Source organism: Coregonus clupeaformis, chromosome 31, assembly GCF_020615455.1.
Source record: "Coregonus clupeaformis isolate EN_2021a chromosome 31, ASM2061545v1, whole genome shotgun sequence".
Taxonomy (NCBI): Eukaryota; Metazoa; Chordata; class Actinopteri; order Salmoniformes; family Salmonidae; genus Coregonus; species Coregonus clupeaformis.
Window position 1 is genome coordinate 33,842,407 of NC_059222.1, and position 17,087 is coordinate 33,859,493.

At 48.0% G+C, this 17,087-nt stretch overlaps 1 protein-coding gene across 2 annotated transcripts; it reads right to left on the reverse strand.

Moving 5' to 3' along the window:
* Window positions 1–1,051: 1,051 nt before the first annotated feature.
* Window positions 1,052–8,834, reverse strand: LOC121547372 (alpha-synuclein). Of its 2 annotated transcripts, XM_041858625.2 has the most exons (5): window positions 8,580–8,834; window positions 5,172–5,213; window positions 4,992–5,083; window positions 3,300–3,338; window positions 1,052–3,194 (listed from the first exon to the last, which is right to left on the reverse strand). In XM_041858625.2, exons 1-5 carry the CDS (start codon window positions 8,698–8,700, stop codon window positions 3,174–3,176), a joined length of 315 nt encoding a protein of 104 aa, XP_041714559.1. In that variant the 5' UTR covers window positions 8,701–8,834; the 3' UTR covers window positions 1,052–3,173. The 2 variants fall into 2 exon arrangements, with proteins under 2 accessions (XP_041714559.1, XP_045065811.1); XM_045209876.1 differs by lacking the exons at window positions 1,052–3,194; window positions 3,300–3,338 and adding an exon at window positions 3,346–4,179.
* Between the last annotated feature and the right edge of the window lie 8,253 nt (window positions 8,835–17,087).

Below are 17,087 nucleotides of genomic sequence, written 5' to 3' on the forward strand. Positions count from 1 at the left end.
GATCGAGGGGGATTATCAGTGGTCTTGTATGTCTTCCATTTCCTAATAATTGCTCCCACAGTTGATTTCTTCAAACCAAGCTGCTTACCTATTGCAGATTCAGTCTTCCCAGCCTGGTGCAGGTCTACAATTTTGTTTCTGGTGTCCTTTGACAGCTCTTTGGTCTTGGCCATAGTGGAGTTTGGAGTGTGACTGTTTGAGGTTGTGGACAGGTGTCTTTATACTGATAACAAGTTCAAACAGGTGCCATTAATACAGGTAACGAGTGGAGGACAGAGGAGCCTCTTAAAGAAGAAGTTACAGGTCTGTGAGAGCCAGAAATCTTGCTTGTTTGTAGGTGACCAAATACTTATTTTCCACCATAATTTGCAAATAAATTCATTAAAAATCCTACAATGTGATTTTCTGGATTTTTTTTAACCCTATCCTTAACCCTAAGCCTAACCCTGAAAGTATACCTAACTCCTAAACCTAACCGTAACCCCTAACCTTAATTCTAACCCTAATCCTAGTTGTAACCCTAAACATAAACCTAACTAATCCCTAAGCCTAAAATTGCATTTCTTCTCGTGGGGACCTGCAAAATGTCCTTGTGAGGACTTCTGGTACCCACAAGGATAGTTAAAGAAACACCCACACACACACACACACACACAGTCTTGTACATCTAATCTTGTGGGGACACACAGTTCAGTTCCATTCAAAATCCTATTTTCCCTAACCCCTAACCCGTACTCTTACCCTAACTTTAACCCAAAAACCTTAACCCTAACCCTAACCCTAAACCTAACCCTAGCTCCTAACCCTAACCCTAAAACTAACCCTAGCTCCTAACCCTAACCCTTAACGTAATTCTAACCCTAACACTAATTTTAACCTTAACCCTAAACCCCCTAGAAATAGCATTTGACCTAACAAAATGTCCCCAGTTGGTCAAATGTTTGTTTGTTTATTATCCAGGATGGTACTACAGTATCTCCATGGTAACACAGGCCATGCATACTGTTATAAACTGCATAATAAGTAAAAAAATGAAGACTGGGCACCAAAGTTTGGATTTCAACAAAACTGTCTTTAATTCACTGGTACTGTTTATAAAATCAGTCTGTGTAGTCTGCTTTGATGCCAACTTAAACATGGTGTGAGTGTTTGTATTATTTTTGTGTGCTTTATGAATGTACTGTGTGTATGGATTGTGGGTTTATGCGGGTACGTGTGTGTGTGGTGTGTGTGTGTGTGTGATGTGTGAATATAAGAGTGCTGGATAAGGCAACATGCAGTAATCAGTTTCCATTGACCTCAAAGTAATAATACACACATACCTGCTCTATAATACAGACACTGATGCTGGACTGACCTGCTGTATATGTAACAGACACACACACACACAGACACACTCTTTGTACCTGCACAGGGCAGACCTGTTTTAGTCTCTAATGTTACTTGCTGACACAGGGAAGGGTGGGACACACTGAGTGACAGGGCAGAGGAAGCCTCTGATTGGCTGAGATGGTTGACAATAGGAGTAGTTGACCAATGACAGTAGAAAATTGACTATTTTTGGGGGAATCAAACATCGATTTTAATATACATTTCCCAGCATTCCCTATGTGTGATGCTCTTCTACTCTACCTGTCTGCCTGACTATTGCTTGGTATTACTATGACAACAACATATTTTCACAAGTATCATCATTCTGAATCGCTTTCTGCTTTTCTCCCTTCCAACCCTGCCAGTAGATCCAGGCCAGATCTAGACCCAGACTAAACCCAGGCTAGACCAAAACCACTGTAGTGTATTGCGTATATTGATATCTTCTGTTGTTATGTAATTCCCAGTGGTGGCAGGAGCATTCTTCCTCTCACACACACTAACAGAACATGTGTATTGCTTTCTGGCGTGTCTCAAGACATATTGTTATGAAATGCGGGGTAATGTAGTTAGGCAACACACTATCCAGGATACACTTCCATACTCCACCCCCAGGTGGCAGTGGGCAGGTCTAAGTGCTGAGCTAAGCCTTGAAAAGAATATCAGGTGCAGCCAATTGGACGGATTGCCAGTCTGGGAGAAAGAGAGGAGCCAGAAGCCTCTCTGCCGGCCTTTTGTTTCTTTGTTTGTGTTAGTTAACCTCTTTAGTTGTTTGTTCCTTTGTGTTAGTTAAACTCTTTAGTTGTTTGTTTCTTCGTGTTAGTTAACTTCTTTATTTGGGCATGCCTTTTTCTTGTTTTGTTTTTGTACATATTTATGTTTCACCATCTGAACAAATAATAATCTGCTTGGACTGGCTGATCAAGAGGTCAAGACGGAGCTGGCCCTGGACTTAAGGGAAGGTGGCTGTCTCCTGGGCGCATGTACATTCAACACCTGGTCACATACGTTTCCTACTCATGTTAATGCACACATCAAATCAGGTTACAGACCAGTTAACTAGGCCTAAGACCCCTCGACTTAGCAAGTGCAACAATGTAAGCAGGCTAGTTAATCATTTTGTAACAATATGACCCTGTTACATGTATGACCAAACACACTTTAACACACACACGCTCTAATTCATTGCACATGTCCCTACAGCAGCATCTCATGGACAGAACACCCCTGAACTGGCCTACTACCTGACACGTCTAACACAGACAAACACATCCAAACTACAATCAATCTCTCTGTGGTTCTGTAATCCTAAATAATCATCACAGCTCTTATCTACCCTGTGTGGGTGTGTGTTTGTGTGTGTGTGTGTGTGTGCGTGCATGTGTGCATTTGTGTTTGTGTGCGCATGTGTGTATTTTTGCTGTGCATGTGTGTGCATGTGTGTGTGCAGGTCTCTTGATAGGGTATTGGGTGGCGATAGGCAGAACATAACACTAGGGGTAACAACATGACAACAACGACACAAAGGCGGGGAGCTATACAGGAGAGGGGGGCAGAAGGGGGCTGTTGGGGAAACAAAGGGTCTCATGGGGTATCAGGGGGGCAAAGGGGGTATCTGGAAGAGTCTGTATCGGTTTTGGTTCCATAAAGTCACAAAAAAATAAGTAGAACATCTGGAAGTCTGGAACAGCAGGGCGAGGGGAGCGAGCGACCAACGGAGGGCTGGGGAGAAGAGGTCCCAACGGAGGGCTGGGGAGAAGAGGTCCCAACGGAGGGCTGGGGAGAAGAGGTCCCTGGAATGACTAGTAGCCGCCCTGAGAGCCCTGAGAGTGAGAGTGAGAAAGAGAGAGTAGCAACAATCATGTCATGATATCACCATCTTATGCATAAAGAAAGTAACATAAAATGTGTGGTTTGATGTCACTTACCTCTCCTTCTCCTCCCTGCTCCATTCCTCCATATTCCGCCTACAGAGAGAGATAGTGTACATAAGAGTAATGAAGGAAGAACATTAAGGTATGATGACATGAGAGGTCTAGGGTATCAAGCAGTGAACCATGTTCATGTGATGAGTAACCTTGCCTGAGACCTGAAGACTTGTGTTGGCTCCTAGACCTGGTGCCTAGGCTTTAGCTCATTGGACTAGTGCAATCGTGCGGTGTGCAGACGCCCTGGCTTCAAACCCAGCAGGTTACAGCTACATCAAGCATATTATCCCTTATGTCATGCTTATGACAGGGTTGAGTTTGATACAGGGCCACTCAGTCCCAGTCTCTGGGCTGAAGTGTCTAATGAGGCGGATGTTAGCACGTCCATAGCTAGCAGAATGGATATGATGTCACCCTCCTTGAGACCTGAAGTAGTGTTGCCCCAACAAACCAAAGCCATTATTTTTGTAGGCAGCGGTTAGCACGGTACAGGAACAAACTCTGTTACACTTTTTACTGAGCATCTTAAACCAGAGTGATCCATTCAGAGTAAGTGCATGCTATATGCTACACCAGAGATGCAGAGAGGCACCCTAAGTTATTATCTATATTACACCTAGCTGAAGTAGAGCACAGTTACAGATGGTTATGGATAGGGTTAGGAGAGGGTTGAAACAGGTTTAGAATGTAACCCCAGGTCCTAACAGCACATCAGTGTTTGAAAGCCCACTTAGGAATGATATATGCACTTAGGGATTATACATGTTAGGCTGAATCATGCAGCATTCCCTAGTCAGCCACCCCACCATAACCTATAACCTCTGAACCCCCCTTCTCTCTCCTGCCCAATAGGCACCTCGTATACAGGCTGAGGCTCCTCCTACCAACGGAACATAGAGGAAACAAACACAACAACAACAACAACAAAGGGTTAGCAACACAACACCAACACAACACTGCCACAATTGCAACATAAGCACACAAAATAGAAACTATATCAACACACAAAAAAATATATCAACACACAATCTCAACACTCTCAGCACACACAATGGCATAGCAACACAACAGCATAGCAGGATCACAACAGTAAGAAATTGAACCTGGCTGCCACACACAGAACGATGCCAACACACAAAGTAAAACACACCAGCACACACACGATTCACAACACAACAGCAAAATACAGACCTCTTCATATTGGGAATGTGAAGTGAGTTATAGGCCTACCATCAAACCTAATCTGCCTGGACCTCTGAACCACTGGCTTTTAGAGGAGCTGTCATTCCCCTGTCTGTGCAGCTGTACTGTAATAAATAGCTCCACCATGTGGTCAAGCAGCAGACTGCTCTTATGGCGTCAGCATGGCACTACTGTCTGAGCCCGACTGAAGGATTTAGAGACTGTTATGCTTGTTGATGCTGCAATCATGTTGTTGCTCGACCTTGTTGTATTTCTCATTCTGTTGTAATCATTTCAAAAGGGTGCTGTGTCACCTGATTGATAGTCTCGTGAGGCCAGAAGGGGCTACCTGATTGATAATGTCAAGTTTGGTGTCTAGTTATTATTATGTCAATGATCCTAATCTGTCATTCCTTACCAGTTATTGATCACATGTATATTCTTGTTCACATTGACCTGTCAGTCACTAATTGATCAATCATTCTTTCATCTGTTGTCATGGTAACTCACCGCCTGTCCGGTGTTCTCCATGCCACCCTGCGAGAGGTCAGCTCCGGCAGCAGTGGGGTCTCCGACGATGTTTGCCTGGTCGCGGTTAGCAACTGACACACAGAGATCAATCAACCAATCAGTTAATAAATAAATAAATAAATCAGATCCCACAAGAATGTGCGTGTGTGTGTGTCTTACCTTTGTTTACTCCTGCGTCCATTCCCTCCTTTGTCTTTGAACCTGAGGACAGGAGAGACATTACAACATGTCAACAGATCAATATATTATAATCACATTGCAATGGAAGCCATGAAATATGATCAGGGATCAGTTTTGTGATTTATTATGCAAACACAGCCTAAGAAGTACTGTGTTAATTAATGAGTGCAGCAAACAGAGATCTGTTGTAACCTTTTAGTATTATATTTCTTTGGTGAGGTTTTAGTAGCAGGGAGAGCACTGCAGGTGGCAGTGTAGAATTCAGCAGCATACTGTATGTCACTCACTGTAAAATCCAAATGGATGATATTATCTTATAATTCCTCTCCTCCATAATAACAGTGTTTCTCTGTACATCTCTCTCTCTCTCTCTCTCTCTCTCTCTCTCTCTCTCTCTCTCTCTCTCTCTCTCTCTCTCTCTCTCTCTCTCTCTCTCTCTCTCTCTCTCTCTCTCTCTCTCTCTCTCTCCTCTCTGTGATGCTACAGTATGAAAGGATCCTAGGCTGATTAAATAGTAGTTATGCAACCAGCTGGATAGAGGGAAAGGGAAAAGGAGGGATAGAGAGAAAAGGAGATAGAGGGAGGGGGTATAGAGAGAAAGAGAGCCTACAGGGATGATGCATGAGCAAATCCAGCACAAAACCAGAATAATGATATATCTCTTTCACATACAAATATTCCATAGCACACAGTTCATTGGAGATGCATACTCTCACTTTATCTCTCTATCTCTCTCTCTTGTCACCCCCCTCTCTCTCCTCCACACTCTCAGAACTGCAGATGCCTTGCTTCATCCTCCGTTTCTCTCTTATTTTTTCTCTCTCTCGTTCCACCTCTGTCTATTTCTCTCTCTTTCTCTCTCTCTGCACGCTCCTCGTAGTCTGTGAGCCACGTGCCAAGCTGCGCAGTACTGCAGCAGACATACACCAATACACATCCTCGCACACACACACCCATTGCAGCGTGGCTATGACACGGCTTCCTTCTCTGAGTCAGAGGAGCACCCCTCCTGGGTACGGCCTCTATCTATCATATCCGACTGTGTGTGCGTGTGCTTGTGCGTAGGACCTGTCTGTCTGTCTGTCTACACTATCCAGCCCAAGGACCAATACAGTGTTCTAGCTGTAGGGTTTAGCAGCAGGGTTGACCCCTGAGAGAGAGCTCCTCTGCAGCCAATGACCTGTGAAATAGCCATACGCTCCATGGGACAGAACACGCACACACGCATACACACTCACACACACAACCACCCACACACACACACACACAAATATACGCACACTTATGCTCCAGTAAGCGCTGAGTGGATGACCTTGTCAGAGAGGAGGTGCATTCTGCATTGCATTTTGAGATAGAAGTAATAATCCATACATTATTTGTTTTGATTGGATCGGCTCTGCTCCTTAAATTGGCTAACACACACACACATACATACACACACACACTCTGCTGACGTCTGCAGTCTCAGTTGATAGATTAGATACAGTAGGTGATCAGGAACATTGAGCCTCTACAATTCACTGAAAACATCTCTCTCTTTCTCTCTGTCTCTGTCTATGTCTCTGTCTCTCTCTCTCTCTCTCTCTCTCTCTCTCTCTCTATCTCTCTCTCTCTCTTTCTCTCTCTCTCTCTCTCTCTCTCTCTCTCTCTCTCTCTCTCTCTCTCTCTCTCTCTCTCTCTCTCACTCTCACTCTCACTCTCACTCTCACTCTCACTCTCACTCTCACTCTCACTTCTCTCTCTCTCTCTCTCTCTTTCTCCCTCTCTTTCCTTCACCTCTCTATCATTCACCTATATCCCTTACTCGCCATTCCCCTCTCTATCCCCTACTCTGGCTTTATCCATCTCTCTCTCTTTTTCTCCATCTGTTGATCTTTAAGCCATGGGGCGGGAAGCAGCTAGCTCTATGACATAACACCTCTCTCTCTCTCTCTCTCCCTCCCTCCCTCCCTCCCTCTCTCTCTCTCTCTCTCTCTCTCTCTCTCTCTCTCTCTCTCTCTCTCTCTCTCTCTCTCTCTCTCTCTCGCTCTCTCTCTCTCTCTCTCTCTCTCTCTCTCTCCCTCTCTCTCGCTCTCCCTCCCTTTTAATAGTAAATTGGCATTGATTTGGCTATGTATGAATGTTGAATTGAGCCAATAAAGATTGCCCCCCTCTCTTTAATTGGCTAACACACACATCACTCTCTCTGTTCCCTGGTTGTAAAGGGTCATATACTCTGAAGGGGGAGGAAGGTAGTTAGTCATCAACAGTCACACACTAGCCAGCAGCACGTGAGGACACACACACACACACACGCATGTGCATACACACCACACACCACACACGGGGGCGAGGAGAGAGGATTGCTGCAGTGCTCAGCTGATCCATGTCCCCGATGCCACGCCCCCCAGCCACTCACAAATAATACAAAAAAACACACGCACGTTCCATCAGGTGCATCACGTTTTTCTGTCCGTCATGTTATTCTGCAGTGTTAGCTGTAGCTGTCAGATTGAGGGGTCAGAGATGGCAGCTCACTGTACACAAGCCTGTGTGTGTGTGTGTGTGTGTGTGTGTGTGTGTGTGTGTGTGTGTGTGTGTGCGTGCGTGTGTGCGTGCGTGCGTGCGTGCGTGCGTGCGTGCGTGCGTGCGTGGGTGCGTGCGTGCGTGCGTGCGTGCTAGCTAGCGTGTGTACCCTGTTCCTACCCCAAACCCTTTGGCCCTCACACAGGCTAACCTTGAGCTCTAACGCACAAACACACTCACACACACACACTGGTGAATCCCCTCACAGAATCCCCTCTCACAGTATTGGACCCTATCTAATGAGCTGGTGGTAGCAACCTTGGCATGGTCTTATGTAGATTTTAACATATTATAGCGCTCTTATGAACTGCTGCAGTGCCACCACACTATCCCCCAATGTCACACTACGTCTTTCCCTCTCTCCGCTCCTCTCGTCTAGTTCCCTCCCATTTTCTCTCTTCCTCGCATCCTTTCTCATCCACTCGTTCTTACTCTTCTTTTTCGCTCATCACTCTCTGATAATTCATTTCTATTCATAGAAATGTACACACAGTCTATGCTCTCTATCCTCCTCTCTCTCTGATTCTTCACTCAATGTCTTCCTCTCTGTCTCTCTATTCTTTCCTCCATCTTTGTCTCCACCACACCCCTTCTCTCTCTTTCTTCCCTCCTCTCCTCTTCTCCTCCTCCTCGCTCTCCCTCTCTCTCTCTCTGCACCAGTTCTGCAGTATTCTGCCTTTGCTCCTTGGCAACCCCCTCCCCTGCTTCTCACTTCACACTGTAACTGTCCCAGACTGGTGCACCCACGGGACCCTTTTACACACACACACACACACACACACACACACACACACACACACACACACACACGCACACACTTACCTACATACATGACCCCCTCCTTGGTCTTGGCAGCTGCCCCCTCCACCCCAGCCTTGGTCTTCTCTGCTGCGGCCACCACCCCCTCCTTAGCCATGCTGAACCCTCTCATCAGTACATCCATCCTGGGATAGGTCTCTACTGGGCTCCCCTGCTCCGAAACGGGCCTGCTGGCTGGGCTGGTCACACAGAGTGTGTGAGAGAGACGGAGTATGTGTGTGTGTTTGTGTGTGTGTGAGAAAGAGACTGCGTGTGAGAGAGATTGTGTGTGTGTGTGTGTCAGGGACTCCTTCTCCAATAGCGCTGCAGAGAGAGAGATGTAGAGAGCGAAAGAAAGAGAGAGGACTGCACAGCAGGGCTACAGGATGCAGACTGAGAGAGAAGAGGAGAGAGCGACTGAGCGGAGAGAGAGAGAGGAGAGAGGAAGAGAGAAATAAAGAGAGAGCAGGCGTGCGATGGAGAGAACGAGAGACAGAAAGACAGAACCTGCTGGATGCTGCAGCATATTTAAGTCACGCTGCAGCCAACCCCCCCCTCCCTCTTTCTCTCTCCTTCACTCACTCACTCGCTCACACACGCAGACCGACCTCAAGCTGGCTGACTCCATATTTAATACGCAGGTGGCTCTGTCTGAGATACGTTTTACGTGATGAAACTGATAAAAAATACATTAGATGAATAAACAAATAGATTGGAGAGATTGTTGAGATTGCTGGGGGTTCTGAAAAGGGAATTAAATAATGAAATATTCATGATGATGCTGCAGTTATAATTGTCTGTTTACTATCGTATTATTAGCTGAAATCTACAGTGTGCTGTGACATCACCTCTGACCTCATTCAGCTTCCACTATGTTCCTTACACCAGGGTTTCCCAAATTTGGTCCTGCCCCACTTGATGATGAGTTGGTAATTTGAATCAGTTGTGTAGTGTTAGGGGCGGGGGCGGGGGGGGGACTGCCTTACACCAGTCCAATCAAAGAGGGTCCGGTCCAATCCTTTTAAATCCATGCAAGGGGGGTGAATGAGTGCACACTTTGGAGAGCAGAGGAGAGAAGCAGACCATAGCCATTAGCTTGGTCCGTTTCTTTCTCTCGGTGGTGTGACAAAATAATGACTCACCCCTGCACCCCCTCTTTGCCACACCCCCCCATGAGCTGTTCTCTTAAATCTATCTACATTCAACCCGCAGTATGTGTACGTGGTAGAGACACTCCCTCCAGTGACCATAATACACACTGCATCATGACACAGCAGATCCTTGGAATCGATTCCCCCCCGCCAAAATAAAGGACACTAAGGACTTTCACAGCCAAGTTAGAAGATGCAACATCATCACTTGCAACATCATCACAAAGTATTCAGACCCCTTGACCTTTTCCACATTTTGTTACGTTACAGCCTTATTTTAAAATGGATGTAATAGTTTTTTCCCCTCATCAATCTACACACAATACCTCATAATGACAAAGCAAAAACAGGTTTTTAGAAATGTTTGCAAATTTATAAAAATAAATTGTTTTTAATATTACATTTATATAAGTATTCAGACCCTTTACTCAGTACTTTGTTGAAGCACCTTTGGCAGTGATTACAGCCTCAAGTCTTTTTGGGTATGATGCTACAAGCTTGGCGCACCTGTAGATCCTCTCAAGCTCTGTCAGGTTGGATGGGGAGCGTCGTTGCACAGTTATTTTCAGGTCTCTCCAGAGATGTTCGATGACTAGTCTCCCAGTCCCTGCCGCTGGAAAACATCCCCACAGCATGATGCTGCCACCACCATGCTTCACCATAGGGATGGTGGAGGGTTTCCTCCAGACGTGACACTTGCCATTCAGGCCAAAGAGTTCAATCTTGGTTTCATCAGACCAGAGAATGTTGTTTCTCATGGTCTGAGAGTCCTTTAGGTGCCTTTTGGCAAACTCCAAGCGGGCTGTCATGTGCCTTTTACTCTACCATAAATGCCTGATTGGTGGAGTGCTGCAGGGATGGTTGTCCTTCTGGAAGGTTCTCCCATCTCCACAGAGGAACTCTGGAGCTCTGTCAGAGTGACCATCAGGTTCTTGGTCACCTCCTTGACCAACACCCTTCTTCCCCGATTGCTCAGTTTTGCTGAGCGCCCAGCTCTAGGAAGAGTCTTGGTGGTTCCAAACTTCTTCCATTTAAGAATGATGAAGGCCACTGGGTTCTTGGGGACCTTCAATGCTGCAGATATTTTTCAGTACCCTGCCCCAGATCTGTACCTCGACACAATCCTGTCTCGGAGCTCTACGGACAATTCCTTCAACCTCATGGCTTGGTTTTTGCTCTGACATGCACTGTCAACTGTGGGACCTTATATAGACAGATGTGTGTCTTTCTAAATCATGTCCAATCAATTTAGGTGGACTCCAATCAAGTTGTGGAAACATCTCAAGGATGATCAATGGAAACAGGATCCACCTGAGCTCAATTTCAAGTCTCATAGCAAAGGGTCTGAATACTTATGTAAATATGGTATTTCTGGTTTTTTTAAACAAACTATTTTCGCTTTGTCATTATGGGGTATTGTGTATAGATTGATGAGGAATTTTATTTATTTAATCAATTGTAGAATAAGGCTGTAATGTAACAAAATGTGGAAAAAGTCAAGGGGTCTGAATACTTTCCGAATGCACATTGGGGCGGGTGTCTGAGACCATGTCAGCATGTTGAAAGAAACCTATTAGAGAGAGTGTCATGGATTCAGCCGAGGCTGCTCCTCCTCCTTGCTCGGGCAGGCTTCGGCGTTCGTCGTCACCGGAGTACTAGCTGCTACCGATCTATGTTTCTGTGTTCTACTTGTTTTGTCGTCATTGTACACACCTGGTTCCCATTATGTCTATGATTTGTTCCCTATTTAACCCTCTGGCTCCCACTGTGTTGTCTGCGTGTTTGTTCTATGTTTGGTGTTATCGACTGGTGAGCGGGATTGTCCTCACTGCGTGGAGTTTATGTTCATTTGTTATTTACGAGTAAAGTACGTTGTCTACTAGCTCTGTGTCCTGCGCCTGACTCCGTCCTACCGCTACACACTGACGCCTAACAGAAACACGCACCTCAAATTGAGTCAGCAGGTACATTCATTCCTTCCGGATCAGTGGAGGAACGCGTCCAACAGCAGGCGACCATGATACAGACTCTCGGCACAGCTATGGAGCGCGTGTTGAACACCATGGAGCGATGGGAGAGAGGGGGTTTTCCTACACCTCCTCCAACTACATAGCAACACACACCGCTGTCCACCCCTTCGTTACCTGGGTCCAGTGGGATTCGGCTCTCGCTCCCGAGGGCATATGATGGTACAGCTGCCAGGTGCCAGGGTTTTCTGCTCCAGGTAGAGCTCTACCTGGCTACCATCCACCCGGCTCCCTCGGGATACGAGAGCGTGTCCGCCCTCATCTCCTGTCTGTCGGGGAGAGCGCTCGAGTGGGCCAACGCCGAGTGGGGAGGAATAGTCGCGGCGTCGGTGCGCTATGAAGATTTCACCCGCCGCTTCCGGGCGGTATTCGATCACCCACCGGAGGGGAGAGCGGCGGGGGAATGTCTGATCCACCTCAGACAGGGGAAGAGGAGTGCACAGGACTTCGCACTGGACTTCAGGACCATGACTGCCAGCGCGGGATGGAATGAGAGGGCCCTGATTGACCACTACCGATGCAGCCTACGGGAGGACGTTCGTCGGAAGCTGGCCTGCAGGGACACCACCCTTAACATGGACCCGCTGGTGGTTATGTCGATAAGGCTGGATAACCTGTTGGCGACCCGCGGACGTCCGGATCAGGGTCCGTCCATTCCATCCCCCAGCACCTCCGACCCTACACCTATGGAGCTCGGAGGTGCTGCTCTCAGGGAGACCGGAAGGGGGGCCGTCTCCTGTACCAACTGTGGCCGCAGAGGACAAACTGCTGGTCGGTGCTGGGGAGGGTCCTCAGGGAATCGAGGCAGCAGGCAGAGCACTGGTGGACAGTCCCAGGTGAGTAGGCACCCGACTAACCCAGAGCTCCCTGTTGCGCACATGTGTATTGACATCGAATTTCCTGAGTTTTCCCTGCATTTCCAGCATAAGGCGCTCGTAGATTCAGGCGCAGCTGAGAACTTTATTGATCGTAAGATTTCCTGTAGATTAGGGATTCCCATTGATCCTGTTGATGTGCCCTTCCCTCACATGCCTTAGATAGTAGCCCTTTAGGGTCAGGCCTGATTAGGGAGGTCACAGCTCCACTCTGGATGAAAACGCAGGATGGTCATGAGGAGAGAATTAGTCTCTTTCTGATTGATTCTCCTGCGTTTCCAGTGGTGTTGGGGCTTCCCTGGTTAACCTCTCATGACCCCACGATTTCATGGCAACAGAGGGCTCTCAAGGGATGGTAATGTCAGTGCTCGGGGAGGTGTGTAGGTGTTTCCATAGGTGCAACTACGTTGGAAAGTCCAAACCAGGTCTCCACTATGCACATTCCCCCCGAATATGCCGATTTGGCTCTCGCCTTCTGAAGGCGACTCAATTACCACCCCATCGACAGGGGGATTGTGCGATAAATCTCCAGGTAGGTGCTGCACTTCCCTGGAGTCACGTGTATCCTCTGTCACAGGAAGAGACGGCTGCTATGGAAACATATGTCTCCGAATCTCTGGGACAGGGATACATTCAGCCTTCCACTTCACCGGTTCAATTCTTGGGCCGACACTTTTCTCCGTGTATATCAATGATGTCGCTCTTGCTGCTGGTGACTCTCAGATCCACCTCTACGCAGACGACACCATTTTGTATACATCTGGCCCTTCATTGGACACTGTGTTAACAAACCTCCAAACGAGCTTCAATGCCATACAACAATCCTTCAGTAGCCTTCAACTGCTCTTAAACACTAGTAAAACTAAATGCATGCTTTTCAATCGAACGCGGCTAGCACCCGCCCACCCGACTAGAATCACCACTCTCGACGGGTCTGACCTAGAGTATGTGGACAACTACAAATATCTAGGTGTCTGGTTAGACTGTAAACTCAACTTCCAGACTCACATAAAGAATCTCCAATCCAAAGTAAAATCTAGAATCGGCTTCCTATTTCGCAACAAAGCCTCCTTCACTCATGCTGCCAAACATGCCCTCGTAAAACTGACTATCCTACCGATCCTTGACTTCGCGATGTCATTTACAAAATAGCCTCCAACACTCTACTCAGCAAATTGGATGTAGTCTATCACAGTGCCATCCGTTTTGTCTCCAAAGCCCCATACACTACCCACCACTGTGACCTGTACGCTCTTGTTGGCTGGTCCTCACTACATGTTCGTCGTCAAACCCACTGGCTCCAGGCCATCTATAAATCACTGCTAGGCAAATCCCCGCCTTATCTTAGCTCATTGGTCACCATAGCAGCACCCACCCGTAGTCTGCGCTCCAGCAGGTATATCTCACTGGTCATTCCCAAAGCCAACACCTCCTTTGGCCGCCATTCCTTCCAGTTCTCTGCTGCCAATGACTGGAACGAATTGCAAAATCTCTGAAGCTGGAGACTCTTATCTCCCTCAATAACTTTAAGCATCAGTTGTCAGAGCACCTTACTGATCACTGCACCTGTACACAGCCCATCTGAAATTAGCCCACCCAACTACCTCATCCCTATATTGTTATTTATTTTTCTCTTTTGCACCCCAGTATCTCTATTTGCACATAATCTCTTGCACATCTAGCATTCCAGTGTTAATACTATTGTAATTATTCTGCACTATAGCCTATTTATTGCCTTACCTCCATAACTTGCTACATTTGCACACACTGTATATATATTTTCTGTTGTATTTCTGACTTTATGTTTTTTTTTTTACCCCATATGTAACTCTGTGTTGTTTTTATTGCACTACTTTGCTTTATCTTGGCCAGGTCGCAGTTGTAAATGAGAACCTGTTCTCAACTGGCTTACCTGGTTAAATAAAGGTGAAATAAAAAAATAAAAATAAAAAAGTCTCCTCAAGTTTCTTTTTTGTGAAGAAGAAGGATGGAGGTTTACACCCGTGCATTGACTACCGTGGTCTCAATCAGATCACTGTTAAGTATAGTTATTCACTACCTCTCATTGCTAGTATGACGGAGTCATTGCACGGGGCGCGCTTCTTCACCGAATTGGATCTCAGGAGTGTGTACAACCTGGTGCGTATCCGGGAGGGGGATGAGTGGAAGACGGCATTTAGTACCACATCTGGGCACTATGAGTACCTCGTCATGCCGTACGGGTTGATGAATGCTCCATCAGTCTTCCAATTCTTTGTTGATGAGATTTTCAGGGACCTGCACGGACAGGGTGTAGTGGTGTATATAGATTACATTCTCATATACTCCGCTACACGAGCCGAGCATGTGTCCCTGGTGCGCAAGGTGCTTGATCGACTGTTGGAACATGACCTGTATGTCAAGGCGGAGAAATGTATGTTCTTTCAAAAGTCAGTCTCCTTCCTAGGGCACCACCTGTCCGCGTCAGGGGTGGAGATGGAGATTGACCACATTTCGGCCGTGCGTAATTGGCCGACTCCAACCACGGTTAAGGAGGTGCAGCGATTCTTAGGGTTTGCCAACTACTACCGGAGGTTTATCCGGGGCTTTGGTCAGGTAGCGGCTCCCATTACCTCCTTGCTGAAGGGGGGACCGGTACAACTGCAGTGGTCAGCTGAGGCGGACAGGGCTTTTGGTCACCTGAAGGACCTGTTTACCTCGGCTCCAGTGCTGGCTCATCCGGATCCCTCCTTGGCATTCACAGTAGAGGTGGACGCGTCCGAGGCTGGGATAGGAGCTGTACTGTCTCAGCGCTCAGGTACGCCACCAAAGCTCCGCCCCTGTGCGTTCTTTTCGAAGAAGCTCAGCCCGGCGGAGCGCAACTATGATGTGGGGGACCGGGAGCTGTTAGCTGTGGTTAAGGCTCTGAAAGCGTGGACGGGGCTAAACACCCTTTCCTCATTTTGAATGACCACCGCAATCTGGAGTACATCCAGGTGGCGAGGAGACTGAACCCTCGCCAGGCAAGGTGGGCCATGTTTTTCACCCGTTTTGTGTTCACCCTTTCCTACAGACCAGGTTCCCAGAATGCTAAGGCAGACACTCTGTCCCGGCTGTATGACACAGAGGAGAGGTCCATGGAGCCCACTCCCATACTTCCGGCTTCGTGTCTGGTGGCACCGGTGGTGTGGGAGGTTGACGCGGACATCGAGCGGGCATTACGTACAGAGCCCACTCCCCCCCAGTGTCCAGAGGGTCGTATGTATGTGCCGTTAGATGTCCGCGATCGATTGATCTATTGGGCTCACACGTCACCCTCCTCTGGTCATCCTGGTATCGGTCGGACAGTGCACTGTCTTAGTGGGAAGTACTGGTGGCCCACTTTAGCTAAGGACGTGAGGGTTTATGTTTCCTCCTGCTCGGTGTGGGCCCAGTGTAAGGCACCTAGACACCTGCCCAGAGGGAAATTACAACCCCTATCCGTTCCACAACGGCCGTGGTCCCACCTATCAGTGGATTTCGTTTACGGACCTTCCCCCGTCACAAGGGAACACCACGATCCTGTTCGTTGTGGATCGGTTTTCTAAGTCCTGCCATCTCATTGCTCTGCCCGGTCTCCCTACGGCCCTACAGACTGTGGAGGCCCTATTTACACACGTCTTCCGGCACTACGGGGTGCCTGAGGATATAGTGTCTGATCGGGGTTCCCAGTTCACCTCAAGGGTCTCGAGGGCGTTCATGTAACGTCTGGGGGTCTCGGTCAGCCTTACCTCAGGGTTTTACCCCAAGAGTAATGGGCAGGTGGAAAGAGTAAACCAGGATGTGGGTAGGTTTCTGCGGTCCTATTGCCAGGACCGGCCGGGGGAGTGGTCGGTTTTCATCCCCTGGGCAGAGATGGCCCAAAACTCACTCCGCCACTCCTCCACTAACCTTACTCCATTCCAGTGTGTATTAGGTTATCAGCCGGTTCTGGCACCTTGGCATCAGAGCCAGATCGAAGCACCTGCAGTGGATGAATGGTTTCGGCACTCGGAGGAGACCTGGAACGCTGCCCATGTACGTCTGCAACTGGCCATCAGGCGACAAAAGGCGAGCGCCGACCGCCACCGCAGTAAGGCCCCGGTGTATGCACAGGGGGACCGGGTCTGGCTCTCGACCCAAAACCTGCCCCTTCGAATGCCCTGCCGGAAGCTGGGTCGGCGGTTTGTGGGACCATTTAAAGTCCTGAGGAGATTGAACAAGGTTTGTTATAGGTTACAGCTTCCTCCTGAGTATCGTATTAACCCCTCGTTCCATGTGTCTCTCCTCAGGCCGGTGGTAGCTGGTCCACTCCAGGAGTCTGAGGTACGGGAGGTTCCTCCGCCCCCACTGGACATCAAGGGGGCACCGGCGTACTCGGTCCGTTCCATCCTGGATTCGAGGCGTCGGGTGGGGGGCCTGCAGTATCTCGTGGAGTGGGAGGGGTACGGTCCGGAGGAACGGTGCTGGGTCCCTAGGAGG